The sequence below is a fragment of the Carassius auratus genome, chromosome 49, assembly GCF_003368295.1.
Source record: "Carassius auratus strain Wakin chromosome 49, ASM336829v1, whole genome shotgun sequence".
Taxonomy (NCBI): domain Eukaryota; kingdom Metazoa; phylum Chordata; class Actinopteri; order Cypriniformes; family Cyprinidae; genus Carassius; species Carassius auratus.
Window position 1 is genome coordinate 14950789 of NC_039291.1, and position 24517 is coordinate 14975305.

At 39.5% G+C, this 24517-nt stretch overlaps 1 protein-coding gene across 1 annotated transcript in view; it reads left to right on the forward strand.

The window, feature by feature from the left end:
- The window catches only part of LOC113066325 (neuropilin-1a-like), a 58876-nt gene extending 34722 nt beyond the window's left edge, over window positions 1-24154 (forward strand). Inside the window, 12 exon segments of the mRNA XM_026238225.1 lie at window positions 6164-6319; window positions 8752-8796; window positions 8798-8897; window positions 12318-12649; window positions 13514-13658; window positions 15184-15294; window positions 16485-16532; window positions 18903-19046; window positions 19121-19398; window positions 19485-19581; window positions 21455-21496; window positions 21805-24154. Of these exon segments, the coding sequence (XP_026094010.1) occupies window positions 6164-6319; window positions 8752-8796; window positions 8798-8897; window positions 12318-12649; window positions 13514-13658; window positions 15184-15294; window positions 16485-16532; window positions 18903-19046; window positions 19121-19398; window positions 19485-19581; window positions 21455-21496; window positions 21805-22091 (1785 nt within the window). The 3' untranslated portion in view covers window positions 22092-24154.
- The last annotated feature ends 363 nt before the right edge of the window (window positions 24155-24517 follow it).

Sequence of the window (24517 nt, forward strand, 5' to 3'; positions counted from 1 at the left end):
TAGTAGAATATGGGGATTTAATGTGGAATCGAGTGTCTATCCGTTGCCGATTTCTCAAATGCTTTTGACCATAGTAATTCAAAGTCTTTCTTTGTTTATGCTTATAGATTACCAGTCTCTGTCAATATGGTATTGATCGGGCCTGTTGTAGAGAGCACAATGAACTATCCTAACTCTCTACCAGGATGTTCTTTGAGAAGCAGTCGATAATTAGCTTCTACTCATTTTACAGACCATCACTTTAAGTGAAGGATTCTCATGTTCGTCAGATGACAGTATATTTATCAGTGCTTGGGATGTAGTGTTGACACGCTTTTGTGCTACTGAGTTTTATATAGTATCCAACAAATGGGATGTCTTCTGAAAAGAAACATTCCGCTTATGTGACTTAAATGAATCTAAAGATGAGAGAAAATGTATCTTCTTGCACCCAAACCAATCGGTTCCACATCATTTCACAGTTGCCACTTCATATTTTATTCAGGATAATTAAGTAGACTTTGCAACTGTCTTGGCTTTGCTGAACTTGTTTAGTCATTTCAGATATTAATGAAACCCTAACAGACTCGCCTCCCACAGTGCAGTATCGAGCTGAAGAGAACACAATTTTGCAGCCGCCTGGAATTCTCTAAAGGGTATTGATTAGAGGAAGGGTACTCTTTTTGGTGGGAGAAATTTGAGCAAATCAAACGTATTCTGTTTCAGCCCCCATGTACCGTGCCCCTGTAAATCCCTTTCCGCCAATCAGATGTCAAAGATGAACCCCGCACATCTGTTTCCAAGGGAACAAAGGCGGAACCCTGCCGAGGATGAATGATTTATAATTTGGAGACGTCCTGCGCTCGTTCTCTCTCTCGTGCCCAGCACTTGTGGAGGAGTTTAATTATAACAAGCGTTATTAAAAGAGTGGAATTCTTCATTTCGCTTCCATTAAGCAACATGACCCACCACAACAGTATTTCTCCATCTAATGGCGCAGTCCACTTGGCACGCACAACTCGCTCACTCCTGCGTCCTCCAACGCATATGATCAGTTCATTATTTATTACATTTACACTTTCAAATGTCACTTATATTATTCATAGAAGCCTGGTTCTTCCCAGGCATTTTTTTTCCACCCAGAAGGTGTCAAAAAGACAGTGTTTGTTAAGCATTTTTATGCAGCTTCAAATTAGATTCGGGATCTTATGCTCCCAGCGTTCCACTCCTGATAATTAGTCGAGGGTCAGGAGATCTTGAGCTAAGCCAGTAATCTACATAGGCTAGTATTTTCCTTGTCCATTTACAAGGGTTTGTGCAATGTCCGTTAAGGTCTTTATCAGACGTATAATGAATGAAAGAAGCGGTGAAGTCTTGCAGAACAGGGGAATCTGGCTCTGAAAACTTCCAGTATACTATGTTTATGGATATGGCCTGGTTTCAATCGGAAGACTGTGTTAAAGCGTGACAAGCCGAGATACCTACATCTGTACAACACATTTCAACTCTCTCTCAGGGAAAGACTTCCGATTTATAGAAGACCGTAACCTAAAACAAAAGAAGCTCTGAAAGGTCTTATAGATGGCAGATTTTCAGTACCATAGAGAGCTTGGTGTAACAAAAAACAGATCCTGTTTGGTAGACATCAGTGCAATGTGTGGCATATTGCGAGTGATGCAATAAATGCACGCTCATCCACTCCGGCAGCACCAAAGCACTTTTATAAATTATGCATTTTGATCTGGGAAAAAGTCAAGTGTCAATATTTGAAAGCTCCTGTCTAGCATTAATGGATGAATAGAAGTTGCTCATAGATCTTTTTCTGTTTCATTTATCTCAGCCTCGCAATCGTTCTCATCCTCAGGTCTACAGAAACACGTCAGCCACTTGCATTTATGCAGCAGTGCTTGGAATACACAGTGGGTCATTTATAAACCGCTGCATACGTCTGTCCTGCGTTCAGCTGAATGGTTTGATCAGGACTTTTCTCTTTCGCATCACAGGAGAGGATGTTTACGTTCATTTTGTTCATTAAAGTATCTCTGACAAGAGGTCAGAACGTTCAAAGCAATAAGGGCAATCAAGTTTAAAAACCAGGTTTTGTGTCGGCTAATTGAACATGGAAACAAGTATTTGAGACACCACCCCACCCTCTTATTCTTATCCACTGGGCCACTGCCTTAAGTTGCTGACCCATTTCCTATAAAAACAGGTCGGAATGGCCATCAAGCAGGCACTAATTACAGACATCCTCTGAGAAAAATATTCCTCTCAGGCTCTTGTCGAGGAAAGTTGAATGTAGCGAAGGGAAAAAGCGAGAATGAGCAAGACTTAGGGGCGAAATGTCCCTCCAGAAACAATGCACTTGGCCATGTCCTGTTTACCTTCGCATCATCTACATATGCTTTCCATTAGCGATGGTCATCTAGACGCAGCTATGTCCGCTCTCCATTGTTTTGCTTAGATTTTTTTCTCTCTTCAATCAAAGGACTAGCTGTTGCTATTTTGAGACGGGTGCTGTTCTCCTGCCAGCTGATGAGTAATTAGACAGTGGGACTGTAATTAACATGAGAGTCTCTACTGACAAAGCCTGCAGAGCTGGTGTCAAGCTAGGCCACCCTGCTAGCATCACACCTGCGCTAGGTACATTCTTATGATTTCGAGTTTAAACCATGCCTACATGTAATTAGCTTGAACACTTTTAAATCTTCTTTGATTTGAATTTTCTAGCAATTAAATATGAATCCAGGTGTATGTTGGATACATTAAGCTCTTCTGCTAAAGTGAAAGGGGTCCAGAGGCTAGCGTTATGGAATTTATGCTAATTCGTGTCAGAGGAAATCCAATTTTAATTGTCATTGGTGAGCTTGTGTCTAATATGAACAAAAAATTTAATGATGTGAACCATGTGATAACAGATCTGTAGCCTGACTCATAAATTCTCCCCTTATAAAAGTTATAAATAAAACCAAAAAACATGGTTATGGTTAAATTAACAGTTTTTTATTTTATTTTTTTAGGTGAGTTGATAAGTTATGGTTCATCTCCTCAACTATGATACAAATTATATTATTTTCTCTCTTTCTCTTTGTCTTTGTATGCGTGTTTTTAATATTCGTCCCACATTAAAACACTCCACCTCATTAGATTGGTTTGGGAAGAGAAGCAGTTGATCACCATTCAGGCACATGCATAATTTTAAAAATGTAAAAAAAGTTCTAAAAATAACCCTAGCTAATTCCGCTAGGTAAATTGCATGATGAATGTGGGGTCTTCGAGGAGCCTATAGATCTCTCAGCTGGCAGTAATACAATTTTCATGAAAATGTGAATTAATTATACCTGTGGTTAATGGAATTTTAGAGGAGCTTTCGGAGCAACCAGGTGTCGTGGGATGGGATGGTGGGAGGAAGCTGGGGTTTGATGGATGAAGTAGAGCTTTGCCCTGCGAAACCTGCGTCCCACATTTGTGTTTGCTTTGACTGGGCCGTCGCGCATCTGTCTGCTCAACGTCTTAGTTCCTCCTTGCTAACCTGCACCAGATGGCGTTTGAGCCTTAGATACACAAGAACAGTTGTGGTTTTAACGATGGACCAAAAACTAGTAGATTTTTTTTGTTAATATGCAAGACAAGGGTGAAAGAGGCAAGACAATTGACAGAACAGAGAAAGAAATATCCTTTATTTTGGCAGACCAGAAAATGAAGAACTGCAAATGACAAATAGTTTCGGGAAAGACACTGAAAAAATTAAATAATGTAATCAACTTCCTACAACCGCACAAAACAAAGTAAACATTCTGTCAAAACTGTTGAAATAGCCACCAAACCCCATAATAAGACCATGCTAGGATGAACACGACAGCTTTGGGAAACAGACAGACATGGATGACACATGTTTAACACAATTAGCACAAGAAGCTTCAGTGAGTTTGCACTAGGTTTAGACAAATGAGATTTCTGCCACTTCCTACTATGCAGGCCAAGGACAAGGCAAGAACTGTGCCTTCCAATGTGCATGCACACACACACAGACACACACACACAGAGAGAGAGAGAGGCTCTGATGTAATAAAACACACACTCTCTGTAAATTCAATTAGTTCTGAAAAATTAAACTGAGGTCCATACTTCACAGATGGTCTCTGGGCAAAATGAGCAAGTTTTATCATACCGGAATTTCCCATTACATAATTATGAAAAGAGTTACATCTGGGTTCTAGCCAGCAATATAAATTAATCAAATGTTTAGTGTTTGTTTTGTTTTTTTATGTCATGTTATGTCGTGTAGAGAACTGCATTATTGTATTAGTCTACTAAGTAGGATATCTTCGGACTCTTAACATAACCTCCAGCATCCAATAAAGAAATGAAAGAATGGAGAAGAACACAAAACAACAAGCAGAGGACATGATTTGCAGAGTTATCTGGCTTGAGGACACATTTTCCTCTGGAGACGTATGGATTCCAGTTTGAACACTTTCTCACAGTGGTTGCAGTAGACTTTAAATTGGCTTGACTATTATAAAACTGCATAGTCACACTAGTGAGTAATACAATGATTTGGCTACTCCTGGTCTTTGTGGTTTCAACTGTACAAATATTTTCTTACCCGAAAATGATATAATTCATCATTATTTGTGCTTGTGTGGTCATGATATTTCAGGTGAAATGCCCACAGTCAAGTCTGGCCTGTCTCCTTATAAGGAAGTGTGATACTCTTTTGGAATGGCTTGTTTTCTGAGAGCCAGAAAGTGGAGTTTCTCAGCCAGGGAGTTCCCATGAAGAACTGGGGCTTTCCCTTAATCTCCAGTTGGTACTGTTTGCTTTTAAAGATGATGTGTGTAATATGTTTTCTGATGTTAAAATATTTCTCCTATCCTAGTTTAATGAGCATAGACAGCTATAAGTAAACCATTTTATAAGTTGATTTCTCTGGAAAGGATGTTCTCCGTGACTTTGTGTGGTGCTTTAAAAACATTATTATGGTCAGAATCCTGACCAGACTGACATAACAGCTCAACCGATGCTGTGAGTTTAAGGAACTGATTTTCTGGCCAATGGCATACAGAGAAATTCTTTAGGCAACCTGTTTGAAAACAGTCATAATTTTTGTATACATTCATATTTTAATGGTTATAATACAAGAATATATAAAATAATGCATGTAAAATATGTATGCAGTATATTAAATAATAATTTCCATATATGGGAAACTAGTGTTTATATATTAAACATATTTTCTAAGTTTTAAGTTAAGAGTTTGCGATTAGCTCTTTCTACATTAATTGAGTTTGGAGTGTAGCAAAACCATAATTTTAGTTCATGTTAAGTACCAAATGAATATGATATGTAATGAAAAACTGGTATTGGTGATGAGCAGGTGCACTACATGGATGCTATCCTGCATTTTTAGCTCGTTTTATCTCTTTGACAGCTGTGTACCACTGACATTGTCTTAGCACTACTTTGAATCTACGTTCACCAGTGACATTTTGTGAAAATGTTGTATGGGATGACATCAGTTTCAGGTTATGACAGGTTATTTTTCCGAGCACTAAAGCATCTCGCTAAAAACCACAGCTTTGCACAGTTCACTGTCAGTTTGCTTAGTATATGTTCTCTGTGGAAGCGTATTGCTGAATCCTGCTGAAAGAACACCGTTTGCTCCATTGTTTTCTTTTGCGCAACAACAATTTTCTGTCTTTATTACAGCTCTGATAGTCCTGGTTTGACCAGATCACCCACATCTCTGTCCACAATGTTTTCTCTTCCAGTAACCCCTGACCACACTCTCCTGACCGCCTCTCAGACGCACTCAACACACACACACACACACACACACACACGGGAATGACATCACAACTCATGACTTCTTTATGAAGCATTCATTTTTCAGTACAGCACACGTCTGAAATGCACGTTTCCTTTCTCCTATTTTTTTTTTTTTTCTGGTACAGGCTCTGTGAAGTTAAATATCCTTCCATAAGCTCTGTCTCTCGTTCAGGAAATTAAATTGTCACATCGACTATGCTTTATTAAATTGGATTCATTAAAATTAATCTTTCATTCTAATATTCACCTTGGGTCTCATGAGCTCAATATATAACACCCGATAAGCCACTTTTAAAGTGATACTCCCTCTGTTCAGAGTAATATAGGAGTAATAAAGTCCGTCTCTCCTCAGGTTGATCTTGGATTCCTGCGCTTCGTCTCGGCGATCGGCACACAGGGAGCCATCTCTCAAGAGACCAACAAGAGATACTATGTGAAGTCCTACAAGGTGGATGTAAGCTCAAACGGAGAAGACTGGATAACTATTAAGGAAGGCCCAAAACAGAAGGTGACTTATTTGCTTCATTTCATGGTTTTTCTTAAAGGTGCAGTGCATCCCTTTTCTAATTTAACCCATTGCTTCTTACGGTTTTTTGACTCCAAGACCCTTATTGTCCACATCAATATTCAAAGCCCCATGACTTCTCCACTTGTTCATGATTTACTGGATTGGATTTTTAAATATAATTTTACTGTCAATTTCAACCCAGTAAAATATTTGAGAGCTTGGCACAACTAGACAAAAAAATAATATTTAAAATGCCAGGAAACAAAAAGTCGTATGAAAAACTACTATAAGCACTTCAACAAAAACACAACTTGCACATTTCGGCTTTTAAAATTTCCAAAATCAATTACACTATAGACTTGCACTGTATACTAAATATTGGTTTGTTTTTTGAAACTAAGGTATTTTCTGTGGTAATAAAGCAGTCGAAAAAGCTTAACTTGTTTTAAACCTGCAACACAAATGTTACAATTTCATGTAACAATGAAATACTGTTAGAAAGTCCTGGTAGAAGACCAAGTTTGGTTCTGTACAGCTCACTTTCCACTAAACAGCTCCTTGGCAGGAAGCCCTGTAAACATCTTCCTGTATTGTAGCGCTGTCACTGTGTGCCTCCCTTACACCAGTCCATGCTCCAGATCCAGACGGGAATGCCACACTCATGTGTTCCACAGGGCTTGTGTTTCTCCGACTCCATTATGTGCCCAGAGTGGTATCTTAATACGCCCGCTTTAAAGACTGAATTTGCAAGAACTGTAAAAACTCCAACTCCAGAGCCACCACAGTAGTCTGACTGATATCCTTTTTTCTCTCTTTAAGGAATGATGTCAACATTTGTGGTAGGGCTGTTTTTCTTTGAAAGGAAAAAACAAACAAGTTAATAAATAGAGTGTGGCAAATGGAGACCGTGAGAGAAGGGAGCATTCTGGGAAGGTTTACCAGGTTTAGAGTATTTAATCATGCACTTGAGGATGCTAAGGATTAAATGAGGACTGAGGAGACGCTGATCGATTAGCCATCGGTTGAGACGGCTCTAACATGTCTCTCAGCACAGAAAAGTTAACTGCAGGAAGACATTACATTAAATATTTTTATATAATTACTTTATTGTACTTTTTTTTTACTTCATTAAAATATGTCACAATGCAAATTTGAAATTCATCTCAAATAACTTTTTTGCAAAAAGCTATGTCATTTTAATTTTCACCTGATTCCTGTCAGAAATGTGAACTGGATATTTGTGAGATTTACCTGATCCAAAGATTCTGTCTCTGTATGCAGCGTAATAAAAAATTGAAACAGACCTGTCAAGCTCAGGAATCCAATTAGACGTTATATATGTGTGTGTGTGTGTGTGTGTGTGTGTGTGTCGTCATGCCTGGAAGTAACAGTGAGCTTAAATGTACCCAAAGGCCCAATTTCTGTGTCGACCCTCAACTAAAGTACACTGTTCTCTTTTTAGAGCTTGCATTTTTAAGGTGCGGTGCCTTGTTTCTGTCTGCCTGGCTCTAAAGTGCTTTTGTGAAGTGAGGGCCCATTTACAGACTGCTGAAACTGCAGTTCGGATGTGTGGTTGTTGCACAAAGGAAAGCCTTTTTCTACTTAGAGCAGTAGAGCAGAGCATTGGCATGACATTTAAAGATAGTGGATGGCTCCTCATGTGTCTCCCTCTCAGACACACACGTTTTGACAAGTAGTGCCCAGGGACACGATTAGCAGCATGGATTCTGGGATAGACGGATGGCAGTGTGCCCTGACTGGGCCTGAGCAACACTTGGCCATCCTGTACGGCTTACAGTTTGACCTTGTCTAGTTTACAATTGAGTTGAACATACTGATCTTAAAGCAATATTCTGAGAGAGCGGCTGTGCATTACAGTGATTTCATCATTCTTAGAGCATGGTTAAATCATTATAACAGGTGACCTGTTGCTTTTAAAAAATGGTGGTAAACCTGTGGTACCTAGTGACCTGTGAAACAAGGTACTATAAACAAGGTTGCCTTTACTTTCATTCATCTTCTTCTAACAATTTTACATCCTCCCTTCACAGAGAACATCTGCTAGTTGTCAGTAAGAATCAGTGCCCATGGTCATAACACAATCTGATTCATCGTTATGTCTGTTGCAACAACAACAGAAACCACTGTGTAACTGAAGCGTCAAAAACATTCAGCTCTAGTTGTAACCCAGACTCTGACATTACAAAGTGGCCTTTGTATGGCTACCCAGTTGGCTCCAGAGAAAAATAATAATAATTCAGGCACTATTTAGGTTGTCACATTTGAAGACGCTGCTCTAAACACTTTCCTGTCATTTATCTCTGTTTCTTGGGGTGAGTGTTAGGTAAGTCCCTGGCCTCAAAGGTCTGTCTTTGCTGAGTTCCTTAAACAAACCAAGTTAATAATGAATGTGTTTGTTCTTCGTTTGTCAGATTTTCCAAGGGAACATCAACCCTACTGATGTAGCGAAAGCCATATTTCCCCAAGCCCACATTGACGCGATACCTCCGGATCCGACCCTACTCCTGGGAGGCCGGCATCGCCCTGCGCTTCGAAGTGTATGGATGCAAAATCTCAGGTTGGTTCCAAGAATCTGCAATTTGTTTATTAATTTTTACTGGCTTCAAAACAAACTGTCAGTTATACAACTGGCATGCTTCAAAAATATACATGTATAGAAGAGGAGTGTTAATTCCGATTCAGAGGCAATGTTTTGTCAACACACCACCCCATCATGATCTTTCAATTAAATGGTTTAGGTTTTGCTTGCTATGGAGGAAGGTGTTTATTCATGCCTCTGAAAGCCATGTGCATGTGCAATGTTGGAGGAGCTATTGCGTAATAGACAAGTGTTCATGTCAACTAAAAGGACCGTGTATTCATGTTTCCCCACATTTGGATGTACTTTATTCAAAATGAATGGCGTGCTCAGCGTGCACGGATGCTGCTGCAACCTCTCCACTTCTACCCCAATTCTGCCTCTACCCTCCTCACCCGTGCGCTAACCTCTCAGCCTCTCTCGAAAACACACAGATGTTTTGTCCAGAACTATTGACTTTTTAACATTAACACAGATTAATAAATGTATTGTTCCATGTTCACTTGTATACCGCATGCAAGCTTTATTCGTGTAGCCCAAGTCTTCTCCATTTTTAGTGTATCTCTGTGGCAGAATTACAGCACCACATGCTGGTCTGGCATGTATACTACATTGTCTTGTGTCAGTTTCGTTGTTTCGTGTGGACATAGATATTTCTTAAGAGGAGGTGAAAAAAAATGGATAGGGAAAGCTCCGGCTGCCTGTGGATGTAGCCACAGATGTACATATTGCACATGCTATTGCACACGGTGAGATCTACACCCACCAGCCACAGTCAGGCCCAGCTGGCTCTGTCTTCATTTGCATACTCATCTGCATGTTTTGGCATGGCTCCACCCTACAGAGCTTGGATTGCAAAGGCTTTTATATCATCAGCGCCTTCCTGCTGAGAACATTTCCTCATATGTGTAGAAGGAGGGCAAGTGTATTCGGCATTACGCGCCATCTATCAGCTTTATGTTCAACATGCCTAGTGCCTTATTTTTGAGTCTGCGTGTGTACACAGATTTAGCACTGGTTGTATATTTGTGTGTGTATATGTGCGGTTCACCGCAGTTCTGGAGAGCAGCTGTTGTAGTCGTGTTTTGAACGGGTCAACAGACCGCTTTCTAAACACATCACAAGAGCGGAGGCCTCCCAGTGACATCATCAGTGTGCATTGGGCTTGTGATGATGCGGTCAAGTTGGGCGAATGATCAGGAGAGTATCTCCCTCTAGTTTCACTTTCCAACAATTGCAGTGGCTTTACCACTGTATATTTTTGGACAACGTTAAGCATGTTTTAAAAGATATAGTTAGAAACTTTTTGCACATTTACCATGGTACTACCAAGAATGTCACAGTACATGTCTAAAAACGTTAAAAGTACCCTTTGAGTAGCACATAAACTCCATTATTTTAGTAGAAAGTTATGTAAAAATACCAAAGTATCATCAAGTGATACTATTACCATTTTACCATGGTTGCGCCACAGTACTTTTTTGCAAGGGCATATACTGTACCATGTACCATACTGGTATTACCATCAGATGCCACTTCAACAAAGTACAGTACATACCACTTTACCAAGGTACTGCCATAAACACTATTCCTGGACTCTTAGTTTGTTAGCACAGTATCTTGATACTACCCACAGTGGATGCCTGCCAGCAGTTAGGAGGTGGTCTTGTGCACAGTTCAGGTCTGATAGGCCTTTCCACTTCAAAACACAGCCATTAAAAAACTTCCTCCCGCTGTTTGTAAATAAAACCATCTGTGTGTGGTCATCCAGCCTTTATGTGCTGTGCACAGACCAAACCAACAGACAAAACAAGCAATGCACATGGACCAGTCCACCCTCAGGGTGTGTCTGTCAGGGTCTACCACACCAGGAGCTTCTACCATGCATCCCCATCTGAGATCCATAAACAGGTCCTGATGACAGTGCCAGCCAGTGGATTGAAAATAAACTTGGTTGACTTCCAAACTTTGAAGGCCAACCACCTTCGTGCAGAACTTTTTCATTCAAGTCCCAATATAATTTGGCATGCATATATCAGAAATTATATGCAGACACATTTTGAAAATTTGGCAAGGGTACAAAAAAACTCAACCCCAGGCTGTACATCCACAAACAAACAATGGGAAAATCAAACACCCAATCATTTGTTGTTTTAGAAGGATGGAACTCACATTTGAACTCTCCAAAGGGGTCACAGACAAGTGCTCTTTCCGTTCCAAAACTACAGAGAAAGTACTAAGGCAGTGTTATGAATGAAAACTCTGTTCTGGTGGTATTTCACGGGACATTAGGTTCATCTATGACTCGTTCAAGATTGTCTCTGGCGCTTTCCTGCTCCACGGGTGATGATTGTAGATTATGGTATCGCTGGCAGGTCACAAATCCCACTGCGCAGGAGAAGGTACAAAAGCTGTGACAGGCAAGACACAGTCAGTTGGCCAGTGCTGCATGTCTGATAATTTCCCTCAAACTCAACCTGCTTTTGCCTAAATGTAGCAAAGCATGAAAAATCCAACAAAGGAAGTCAGTTTGAAGAGATGAAGATAGATTGATTGCAAGATAAATGAAGGGATAGCTTTGAATGAGGTGAATAAGAAAGCAGATGAAAAACTAAATTAAATGAAGGTATAAGTGGAGCAGGACTGAAGAGGAGGGTGACACACTGTTCAGAAATAAAAGGTAGATTCACTAGAGAAATGTTTAATTAAGTAGCTTGAGAAAAGAGGCAGAGGAGTTAATGCACAAGGTCAGTGGTGAAAGGAAGATGGAGAGAGAGAAACAAAAAGAACAAGGGGTTTCTAATCTCTTCTGTCCACTTCATCTGTCTTTCCTGTGCAATAAATGTCTTTCCTTCTCTCTTTGTTCAGGCTCTTTATGGTCCGTGACCATTTTAGGTTGTTGGTAAGAACGTTTCCCAGCTCATTGAGATGTGACCATTTCTACCAGGTTTATCAACCAACATCATTGTTTTTCCTTTCTTCCTCTCAGACTCACCCACACAAAGCTAATCTAATCTTTCATAGACATGTTGCTTTTCCAATATGTTCTCAAACAGCTCTCTCATTCTCTGCGTCCATGTGTTTTATTGGCATGACAAATAAAGGTACATTTGTTTTGCCACAGCCATGGTAGGTTAGACAACAGTCTCACCGAGGGATTGAGGTTTGGCTAGTTAGCATGAACCTGTTAGCCCCTGCTAGTTGATCCCAAAACTACACAATCTGGGTCCAAAAAGTATCTTTCTCCTTTGATGGCCAGTCCAAGGTTTTTTGAGGGCTTTTAAAAATATTAGATGCACTTATATTTTTCTCTGTCTGCTGCTTTTCATGTAACAGCTCAGGATCGTCACTAGGGTTTGAAACTTCCTTGAATCTAATACTCTCTTTGTCCTTCAACAGAGTACCCATGTTCTGGAATGTTGGGAATGGTCTCAGGCCTTATCGCAGACTCTCAGATCACAGTTTCATCCCACACCGAGCGCACCTGGGTGTCAGAGAATGCCCGTCTGCTGACCAGCCGTTCGGGATGGTCCTTGTTGCCGCAGCCCCAGCCGTATGTGGATGAGTGGCTGCAGATAGATCTGGGTGAGGAGAAACTGGTCCGAGGTTTGATCATCCAGGGAGGTAAACACCGTGATAACAAGGTATTCATGAAGAAGTTTCGGCTGGGCTACAGCAACAATGGATCCGACTGGAAAGTGGTGATGGATTCTACCGGCAACAAGCCCAAGGTAAGATATAGGGAAGCTGTTCTTGGTGTAATTAAGGCTTTAGACTAATGCTTTGAGCACAATATTAGGGAAACATCCCAAGTGCATTCAACAATACTACTAATCATTTTAATCCAAAAAAGTCATAGTATCAAAACAGAATAACAGTATAGTGTTCATATGAGATCATAGTGATACATGAGCAGACAAATTTAAAAAAGAAATGCTGCAAGAATCACATGAAATGCGTGGCTTTCTTGTAGAGCATAGACTATGTGCCTTATCTTCTATCAAAAAGCTGGATTGGAATATCAATCCTAGGAGGCCACTTTTAAAACCCTTATATCTCTTTCTTAGTTTGAAGGACAAAAGGAGACACATTAGCTCCAATGGCCATTAATGCTCTTTCATGATTTCTTGTCTTGTTCTGTACCTACATTACCTCTGGCGAGTGTCTTTTCGTCTTTCCTTCCTTTTTTATGTCTGCCTCCTGTGGTACATCATGTCTTGGTTTTAAGGCTTTAGAAGTTTATGTCAAAGGTGGATGCTTCTGAAAACCTGTGCATCCTGCTGTCATAGACTACAGTGTTATCCCACAGCCTTTCTTTTTTTGCGCTAGCTCAGCCGTACAGTTTCAGAAGTAAAGTTGAAGAAATGCTTATTTGCGTTAGGAATACAGCAGTGCCCAAGTTAAGATAGGTGTGAGCTGTGTGCCCTCTCACTTGTTCTCTTTCATTAAAGCTCTGTTCTTTGCTTTCCCTGTCAGACAAACTTTGGGACACTCTTAATAAAGCTTTCACCTTTATCTTTTTCCATTTTTATCCAAGTTCATTTTCTCTGCTTGACTGCTAACTTTGTCTCTGACTCTGTCGTTGTTCTTGGCAGATATTTGAGGGGAATTTGAACTATGACACGCCAGCGTTGAGGACGGTGGAGCCTATATTGACACGCTTTGTTAGGGTGTACCCAGACAGAGCCACTCCTGCTGGGATGGGACTTAGATTGGAACTCCTGGGCTGTGAAATGGAAGGTAAGTTGAAAACTCATTCACGAGACACATACATAACCCCACATTCATATGACTACTGAGGAGTACTCAAGAAGGGACACTATTTACTTAACTACATTTTTCAGTCACATTATAAGTTGCTCTGCTGTTTTCAAAGTCTGTAACTTTAGGCTAGTGTAGCGAGTTGTTATTCCAACAATAATTTTCAAAGTAACAGTGATTCATACACATAATGAACAATCTTGCAGCAAGCCAAAGACACATAGTCCAAAGCAAGTGAGCAAAAGACAAAAAGAATTATAGACCTTTGATCTAAAAGGAATTTGACGGTCCTCAAGTGTGTGGTCTTATAGTACAGATGCTATTTGATTGAATTTGGACTTATACCCTCAAGAGAACAGGATAGGGTACGGCTTAGCTTTCTTCATAATTACTTGTCCTGCAGATGCTGCATCAAAGGATGTATCCTACCCAGAAAACCAGGGGCCTGTGACACTCCTAAATAACAAGGCCCATCACAACTAGAGATAATCTTTAGTCCACCTGCCTAGAAGGATTATCGAATGGTCCTTGATGTCTTCCCCTCTGTCTTACTTTCTGAATTAGTTTAGCTCTGATGGGTGTGTGTGTGTGTGTGTGTGTGTGTGTTTTTTTTCTGTTGAGGCAGCGTTAAGTGGATTTACATATTGGATTTCTCAGCGACTGTGAGACTTGCTTGTGTAAGCCACAGCATCCCAGAGGGAGCTTTAGTCAGATGATAATGCTTGTTTTCACTTTTAATGCCAGCACATGCACACGCAGGTCACTACTGTGTATATAAATTCACCCGCTTTCTTTCCTTGTCTCACCTACAACCCTCACAATCAAACAAGTGACCCTATTTATACACATATGCATTCCTCACAGCAGGACACTAAGTCCTAGCAGGAGCGTGCGATCAACATTGCTGTCCAGAGCCAGCACGGTGACCTCGCTGTGACCCCTCTGCTTTAGAGACTCTCTCTAAAATACCCCCAGTTCACTCGCTCAACTTCCACTACAGCTCCTGTTTCCCCCTCTCCCTCCCCGCTCATTTTTCCCTCTCCTTCTATCCCGGGAAAGCCCAACAGGCTTAAGGGCAGCTCATTACAAGCTGAGAGTAAACACAGGGCTTTAGGCAGATGTAGGAAAAGGCCACATCCAAAGGGGCACAGGCAGCCATAATGAGAGGACACAGCAGTTTCAGCGAGCTGTACCGGCCCAGGGTGGAGCATAACATCCTCAAGTCCTGCACCCAGAGTCACGCACAGGCCTGTATCAAAGAGCTACAGACTTGGAGAGACTACAGAAAGAGCATAAACATAAAGATGATTGTGGAAGGAAACATTCAAAAAATACCATAATACTACATGGTTTTAGAAAGTCAGTGATCACCTTGAAAACAATGAAAATGTACTTTAGTACTGCCATTGCTGTATCGTGTGGCAGCTACAGGTATGTAACAGTTTGTATTTTCATGAGTAATGAGTATCTGTTTTTCTCTCTTTCTCTGATTTTCTCTATGTAGTGCCCACAGTGCCCCCTACTATGCCCACATCCTCCACTGCGCCATCAGACGAGTGTGATGATGACCAGGCCAACTGCCACAGTGGAACAGGTGATGACTACGACCAGACAGGTGCTAACACCCGCCTGCTGAGACTGCACCCTTACTTACTGCATCTTGCTCCCCCAGTAAACTAACTGCCTCCCATGCTTCCACAAATATCAGCTTCTAGCCTTTTTTTGGGAATGCTTTTACTAATCACTCCTCACGCTGTGACCCTAATCGTTTCTTTGCCCATAACCAAACTAACCATGCTACTCCTACTAGAAGAGAAGCATACTGTGCATGGTATGCAAATGTTCTGCATGCATCTAATATTGAAATAACCTACTACATTTGCCAAAAGCGCTCTACTTGACCTTGCATTTCATTACAAAAGCCAGACAGTGATGAATGAACGGCGAGCAATATCAAATGCAATCTCAACTTCAACTGTGTGGACTGCCAAAAGTTAAGATCGTTTTATACAAAATTGGATTAAAAATGCAAATTTACTGTGTTTAGTCTTGCGATGGTTACTGGATGTAAAACTGTAATGTAGCAAGGTCATGTTACAACATTGCAGCATACTACAGTTTAAATGGTTAATTATCAATGAATATTACAATGCATTTGAAAATGGTAAGAACTAGTATACATTATATACTGTGTAGTATGCAGAATTCAGTATGTGCATACTAAGATCATGTATATAACTGCTGCTTAAATTGCTAAATTTACTGTTTGCTCTAATTCAAGGAAACATGTATGCAGAATAGAGTATATACTGTGTAGCATATAGCATTCATTGAGTTATTATTCCATTTTACAGTTCATACTGTTTCACATACAATAAAAAAATGTTGGTATTAAACAGTAACAGTACTACTAAGTATGCAGTATACAGTAATGTAGTACTCCATTCCAAACTAGCTTGCACTTACCTTGACTATTAAAGTGTCTTCTGCTCTCCAGCTGCTAATACTAACAGCCCATTAAAAAAATCTGCCTCTAATCTCCTCTGTTCACTTCAGTGCAGTCTCACAGAGTGTGTGTTACACAGAATTACACCCCCCTCTGCCAAATGATAAAAGTAAAGGTTCCACATGAACAGAAACGTATTTGCATGTCGCATCTGGCAAAGTTTTAAAAATGCTAAGCAAATACAAAGAGGGGAATTAGCCCAGTCAGATTCTTACATCCTGATAACACTCAAATAAAATATTAGCCAGTATCTCACTTTAACTTTTCATCTAATGGCCTTCACTGTGTCCACACTACAGGTGGAACCGCAGCGCCAGAGATGACCACAGAGACGAGCACTGTTCCAGGTGAGAAAGGTACCTACATCTAATTATATCCATGATTTATTTAATTATCCAGGACTTTTTTTTTTTTTTACTGTACTAATACTTACTCCCTTAAAGGTGCGGCGTGTCATTTTTGCAATCTTAGCATACTTTCTTCTATCCCAGTTCAGTGTAAAAGGACAGCTATAAGTAAGTCAGTTGTAGCTCATTTCCTAGAATAAAGTAAACCATGTAATGCATTTAAAATGTTTATGTCAGTCCAACATGGGTTTGGTGCAGGACTACCCGTTTTTCTGAACAACAGAAAAAAAATATATAAATTATGCAATTTTCTTTAGAAAAACATAATAATAAACATTTTTGCAATTCTGTTTGGTGTCGCTAGCAGCACAGAAATTACACACTGCACCTTTAAGAACCAAAACTCTTATTGGATGTTTTCTTTGTTCGCTGTTTGGTTGTTGAGGCTATTTGATTGTTAGTGTGTAAACTCAAAGATGAGTATGTAATCTCGTTTCTGAAGTGTTCTTGTGAAAATCTATAAAGAGCCCCTCTGATTTGCTATTTCAGCGTAATGACTGATTAGCCATTCAAGACTGCTCGCTAATGGACAAATGAGAAATGCCCCTTAACTGACCTTGTCTAATTAGCCAGTGTGTGTGTGTGTGTGTGGCCCTGGCTGAGGCTCATCACGACAGCGAAACAACTGAATAGATTGAAGGTCCTAATAAGCATGTGTCCTTGTGTGTGGGTATGGTTTTGGTTGGTTAACATTGAGTAGAGGTGTGCACTTTCTATTATTGGATGTGGTTTATTTGATACAGTATGAGAAGCATTCGAAACTGGGAGAACGTTCTGGACTGTAGTGAAACGTATTCTTGCACTGTCCTCCACTGCGACAGCCCCAATCCAATTAAAGATGGAAATGAAGAAATAACTTTTAATTGGAAACTAGCATTTTTTTGTATCGGCAATGGCTGCGCGCCTGAGCTGCGGCTTTTAATGGGAAATTCTTTCCTTTGCATTCAGTGAGCAAATAAGCTTTGAAACTCGTGGAGAATCCTGACATTATTAAGGGAGCGGAGCGCTTGGCTTTATTAAACTGTCTAGAAAAGCAGCGCTGAGATTGTGCAGGCACCAGAAGCTGACATCCTAGACATGCTTCTGCTTTTCTATCCGTTTCAATTCACTCTGCATTTCATGCTTTCTCTCTCTTTGGCTTTCTATCTCTCACTCAATCTAACATTGTTAAATCCCTCCCTCATTCTTTCATGTCAGTTTCAATTCAAAGCTTCATTGTTTGGTGTGCTCCGTATTCTCACTCAAGATCTAGTTATGTTTATATATGAATGTGGATTTGGTTCGGGTGCAACAGAATTTGGAAAGGATTTGGAAATACTCATGCTTAAATGTTGGTGTTTTCTGAATGGTAAATAACTCTTTATTGCCATCAAGTGGACGGCGGATATAAAACATGTTTCTTTGGCCCTCTGTGGAGTCGAATCAATCACACAGTAGCTTCAGAGCGTTCGAATGTTGTTATAGACACAGCTTTTCAAAAGTGTGGGGTCAGTAAGATTTTTTTTTTTTGAGAGAGAGAGAGAGAGAGAGAGATATTAACACCTTTGTTTAGCAAGGTTTTATGAAATTTATCAAAAGTGACATTAATGACACTAATATGTACTCTTTAGGTATAAATATGAACCTTTAAGGTAATAATATGCATCTCTTAGGAATAAATAAGGTACAAAAGAGTACATTTTTAAAAGGTACCATCAGAGTGACAGCTTTTGTACCTTTTGTTTCCACGAGTTTTCAAATAAATCCTGTTCTTTTGGACTTTCTATTCATTAAAGAATCCTGGGAAAATATATAATGTTTTAATGTATAATGGTTTCCACAGAAATATTGTGCAGCACAACTGTTTTCAACATTAATAATGATTTTAAAAAAAATTTGAGCAGTAAATCATCATATTATTCTGATTTCTGAAGATCATGTGACACTGAAGACTGGAGGAATGATGCTGAAAATACAGCGGAGCATCACAGAAATAAATTACAATTTAACAGAGATTCACATAGAAAACAGTTATTTTAAACTGTAATAATATTTCACAATATTAATGTTTTTACTGTATTTTTAATCAAATAAATGCAGTCTTGGTGAGGAAAAGAGACTATTTTCAAATACATTAAAACATTTTTCAAACCCTAAACCTTTGAATTGTGGGGTACAGTAAAAAAAAAACGTCATCATATTTACTCATATATATTATATTTGTTGTAGTATATTAAAATGCAATTAATTATATAAAATATAAATAATATTCTGTATGTGTCACTGCTTTGGCTCTGTTAATGATCTTCTCTGTGTGTGTTCTCTGTGCAGCGTTCCTGTGGTTCGCCTGTGATTTCGGCTGGGCCAGTGATCCTTCATTCTGTGGCTGGATGTCGGAGGACAGCGGTTTCAGGTGGCAGATCCAGTCCAGCGGCACCCCGACTCTGAACACCGGCCCAAACATGGACCACACTGGTGAGAAACTGACCTCACAGCACGGAAACTGTGAGACACCCGAAGCTCACGTGGTTTCTCTCCGTCTGCTGCAGGCGGATCAGGGAACTTCATCTACACCCTGGCCACAGGTGCTCAGGAGACAGAAGTGGCTCGGTTAGTGAGTCCATCCGTGTCGGGCCAGGACTCGGACCTGTGCTTGTCCTTCTGGTATCACATGTTCGGCTCTCACATCGGCACGCTTCACATCAAACAGCGCAGAGAAAGCAGCCAGGGCTCAGCTGACGTCCTGCTCTGGACGGTCAGCGGTCATCAAGGCAACCGCTGGAGGGAGGGCCGTGTGCTCATACCCCACTCCAACAAACCCTACCAGGTGCTGAGAGAAGGAGATGAGCGTGTGTGTGTTTACATTGATTACATTTGAACTATATTGAATGTCTGTGTTTGTGTTTATTTCAGGTGGTAATTGAAAGCGTAGTGGAGAGGAAGAGTTGGGGAGACATTGCTGTGGATGACATCAAGATCCTAGACAGTCTGAACGTGGATGACTGCAAGGGTGAGTCTTTACAGAGCAGACTACACTGAGACAAATCAAGCCTGTGTCCAACATCCTGGGGCTTATGGATGTTTCTGCTGTAATTGCAAAACTGAATACTTTTATTTACTGGCATTAGATTAAATGTGGATGAAAATGAGGCTGTGAGGGACAAACGTACAGTTTTGTGAACGGTATAAAAGTCCTACATCGTGTGATTCTCACAACTGCCAACCTTCAACACTGTTTTATGGAGGTTTTTTTTTTGTTGTTGTTGTTTTTGTATGTACTTTAAGTTCTCACATCCTCATTTTAATTCCTGTCAAATGTTAAATATGGTGTGACACTGACTTAAGGTCTATGTATTAATATATTTCAATAATATATTTATAAATCATTAAATAATTCCAGAATTTTCATAATCCAATAACTGGGTTTACACTTTATTACCAATTAATTTACATTATTTTTAGTCAGTTATGATTAAAGTTTTTTATTTATTATTTTTAATTTTTTTTGTATATTATTATTATTATGTTTTTTTTTACTCCTAAACAGCAATTTTAGCCCAATATTTTTTTAAGAGCTTGACAAAACTATACAAAAGAAATAAAAGAAATAATAATAATTATTATTTATTAGTTTCTGATACTTCTAGAAATCTTTTTTTCTTTTCTTTTTTTTTTCTTTTTTTGTTACTTCTCTCATATATTCGGGTGTTCCAAGACCAAGACAAGCATGGCCCTTAATTATAACAGCATCTGAGGGAATAGATTAAAATAAGAACTATATTTTGAATTCATAGTTCGATTTTTAGCTGTTGTAGCTTTTAAAGCTTATTCTATGAAGTCTTATATTAAAGGCAGGGTAGGTAAAAAATATATAAAAAACTTTTTTTCCAAATTTGTTTAAACTTTATTTATATATCAATACATAATTAAAATGTAAGTACTCTGAAAAAGAAAGTATAAAAATCGAGTGTCTGTAGACCTCTCACGACTGTTTTAAAGACAGCTCATTATTTCCATTCACTCCACCCCCTCCCTTCTGGGCTCCTTCCAAAGCCACGCTATAGCTATCATCTTGAGCTAGGCCTATAGATTATTTATCGTCTCTACTACGGCTCGCTAAGTAATGTTATGTTAGCTATATTATGCAGCTACGTGTGCTAATGACACATGCTTCATGAAAAAATAAACAAAAAAATATGTATGATCAAAATACAAAAATAAAGATTTACCTGTCCAGCAGAAATAAAGCCATCAAGGAGTCACTTTTCAGCCCCTTGAGTTCCCTCAGTTCTCGCATCGCTGGAAAGCCACGCCGATATTAACTCACATTTTATTTCTTTGTTTATCCAAAGACTTTTTGTTCATTGCCTTTTCTTGTACTGTTACTGTCTTCCTTTTTTTGCCTGGTTTGCCTTCACTAACTGCATAGGCCGGTACTGTGAATTTTGCTTGCTGTTTCTCTACAATTGTTTTGGTATTCCTAGGATCCGTGCCTCTTAAATTTCCTCAAATCAAACGTGCGTGCGCAAGTGGGCAGGTCATGTGTGGCAAAAGTGTGGTTGCCATGGTTGCGAGAGAGTGACAGTCGCCTAAGCCAATCCTGTGTTTCGTGCCGAATGGAAATAATGAGCTGTGTTTAATACAGATTAAACGGTCTAGAGTCACTCGATTTTTATACTCTTTTTATCAGAGTACTTACATTTTAATTATGCATTGATATATATAGAAAGTTTAAACGAATTTGGAAGAAAGTTGTTTATAAATTTTTTACCTACCCTGCCTTTAAATCATTTTAAGCCATATTTTGGCCCTTTGGAAGTCTGACAATATGACAATACTGGACAATATTCATTTCCTGACTGTTTTATGATGTCCATTTACAGACCCAGAGCCAATTCTACCGGAGGACAAATTCAATGACATCAGTAAGTAGCTTTCTCAGATGTGATCCACACAAACACTCACACAATGAGTGCACTGTAAACAAACATTAGATGAAAGAAAAATTGTATTCAAGTCTTTCCGCTTCACAGTTACTTGACATTTCCTTGTGAAATTTACGAGCAATTTCTACATTTTTTCTATGCCATTTTTTTTTTCAGTGTCTTTGTGTGTTAGGAGGGAGTTCTAATCACATTGTGTTATACAACAGCACACAACAATAATGTAATCCAAATCTTATAAAATCCAAAAACAATATCTAAAACAGGTTTTCTGGTCTGTTCTCTTCCAGTCGTGGACATCACAGACTTCCCTGAGATCGTGGAGAACCACGAGATCAGCGGCGCTGGAAACATGCTGAAGACGCTGGACCCCATCCTCATCACCATCATCGCTATGAGCGCGCTGGGGGTCTTCCTCGGAGCCATCTGCGGGGTGGTCCTCTACTGCGCCTGCTCCCACAGCGCCATGTCCGACAGGAACTTATCCGCTCTGGAAAACTATAACTTTGAGCTGGTGGACGGCGTCAAGTTAAAGAAGGACAAGCTCAACTCACAGAACACGTACTCAGAGGCGTGAGACCAATGAGAAGGGACCTCTGCTCAGGGAGGGCGGGGCTAAACGGACTGCCGAAGCCTTCTGATTGGAGGAGGACAAGGCTCTGTGGTTCAGTGAACCAATGAGAGGTCTGGACTGAGCCATGCTTTTCTCAGGAGCTGCAGTGAACAGAACCTACCAGTAGGGGACACTGTGTACAAAACATTGAATTCATGGGAAAAAACTCAAACTAAAACAAAATGAAAAATAAGAATATGTACAGATGATTGAAATTGTTATTTTAATTTTTAATTTTATCGTTTTGTATTAATTTTGGTTGATCATTTTTACAATCGGATGCTGGTGTTGAGACCAATATATAATAATGTTATAAAGTATTTATCTTTTTTTTTTTCTAGGAGGAAATTTATTTTTTATTTTAAAAGATTGTTTTGCGCTTTAAGGAGATGTGAATAAAAAACAAAAAACAAATGAACCATATATGGCCAAGGGAAGGTAATTTTGAAGGGCAAAGATCAAAGGGGGTGGAGAATCATCCAGCCCTGTTGCATTCTGGGTATGGTTCAGTCAGTGCCTTTGGTACATCTTTTTTGGCCTCCTCTGTTGTTTTTATGGTGTTTTCAACCCTTTAGTTCTCAAAATAGCTGTCAGTCGAATCTGCAAAACAAATCCCGGTAAATTCATAGCGCTTTAACGTTATAATCATGCATATTGTACATAAGTTTTAATATATTTTAATGCCGTTTTTCAGAGAAATTAGTAAAAGGACAAAAAAGAAAGCTGCAGTATCCTTTTTTTCTTGGGTTGTATGTTGTAAATACAATCGTCCGACTGTTTTGTGAAAGTGAAACGTGTGCTTTTTCCGTCCTGTTTGGTTATTTTGCTACGTTCCCAAAAGATGCAGCCCTCGTTCAGAACAGATGCTGATACAAATCATGAGAACAGCACTCGCACATACACTAAACGCATTTCATCTGCAGTGGCTCGACTGAGTTCACCTGGATTACAGATTTATAATCATCATAACGTTCAGAATGTCTGTTTATCCAGCATACCAAAAAAAGAGAGAAGAAGAAATGAATGCTCATCCTTGCCTTGATGGCTTTGATTTGAGGATTCATCAAAGCGCTTCTGTCTCCATCCGTCGAGCTTGAATGCATGTGCTCTTGAATAAAACTCTGATTTTAAGAGTGGTGCTATTAGATGTCCTCACGCATCGTTCTGTCGTTGGCCTTGTGTCTGTACCAAAGGACTGTTGCCTCAATCTGCAGGGTCCAATCACAACCAGCCCTTCTCTTGAGACGTCTGGAGACCATCTCATCTCATCTCTCATTCATCAGATGGATCTGATGTTAGCAATGCCGTACACACACAGTTTAACCGATAACAGGGCTTCACTGCTGACAATACTAATGTTTTCTACAGGTTTCTGGGTATGTTCATGTACTGTGCTGTATACTGTGGCCAACACTTCTGTTTTCCCCTTTCTCTCCGAGGACGTGGATCCTCGAGTCGATGCTACATGTGTGTCAGCTGAAGCTGATTCTGTGAGAAAGCATACTGTAGCATTAACGAAAAAGAAACATTGTTGCACTGATCGATATATTTGAAGAAGTTTATGTGTTTATAGCATTCATTTATAAAAAAGACAACTGAAATAAAAAAGACAGTGTTCATTTTATATATATATATATATAAATATAGTTTCAGAAAATGTAATCCGATTCTGAAATGGTCAATTATGGAGATGTTTTCATTATTGAAAAAGCTCTACGGATTTCCTAAAGTAAAGCTCCCATTCTCTTTTGGTTTTTGTACTGTCGTTGAAACTCTGTGCCGATTTGTTTTGTTTGTGTTCGTTGCGTTTTTTTACAAGAAGATGCGGAAGCAAAGAAAACGTTTATTTTCAATACTGCCTCTGTAAGTTGCTGTTGAAGGAAGAGGGGAAAAAATGAATAAAAACAGCAAGGCCTTAAAATGGATATCAATGTTTTGTATTTGAACATCTGCATCACGGAAGAAAAGCTCAGATCGACTGACATACTCCAAAGATTCAGCTCCAATAAATCTGTTCAGAAACCTTTGCTCTTTTTATAATGTAGGTTTCTTTTGTTCATTAGAGTTTAATCAGAAAGACATGCAAAGAGCATGCAGGTGTCAAGAATGAAGACAACATGAAGACAAAACAAGCACACGTGCTAAAGTGTTGGACTTTTGACATGTACATCATATAAATGTCCTCTTTTAATAAAACATGTCAATTATGCATAACTCCAAGTAACTAACCCTAAACCAAAAGGTAATTTAAGTGAACTCAAAGAGACACTTTCAAGACAAGTACACTTTGAAAAGTTTGTAATAATGTCAAATTAAAAGCGATTGGAATATTTTTTTGTCCTGCTTTCAAGAAGTACACTTACAGTTTTTCTCAGTCGCTTTGGTACATT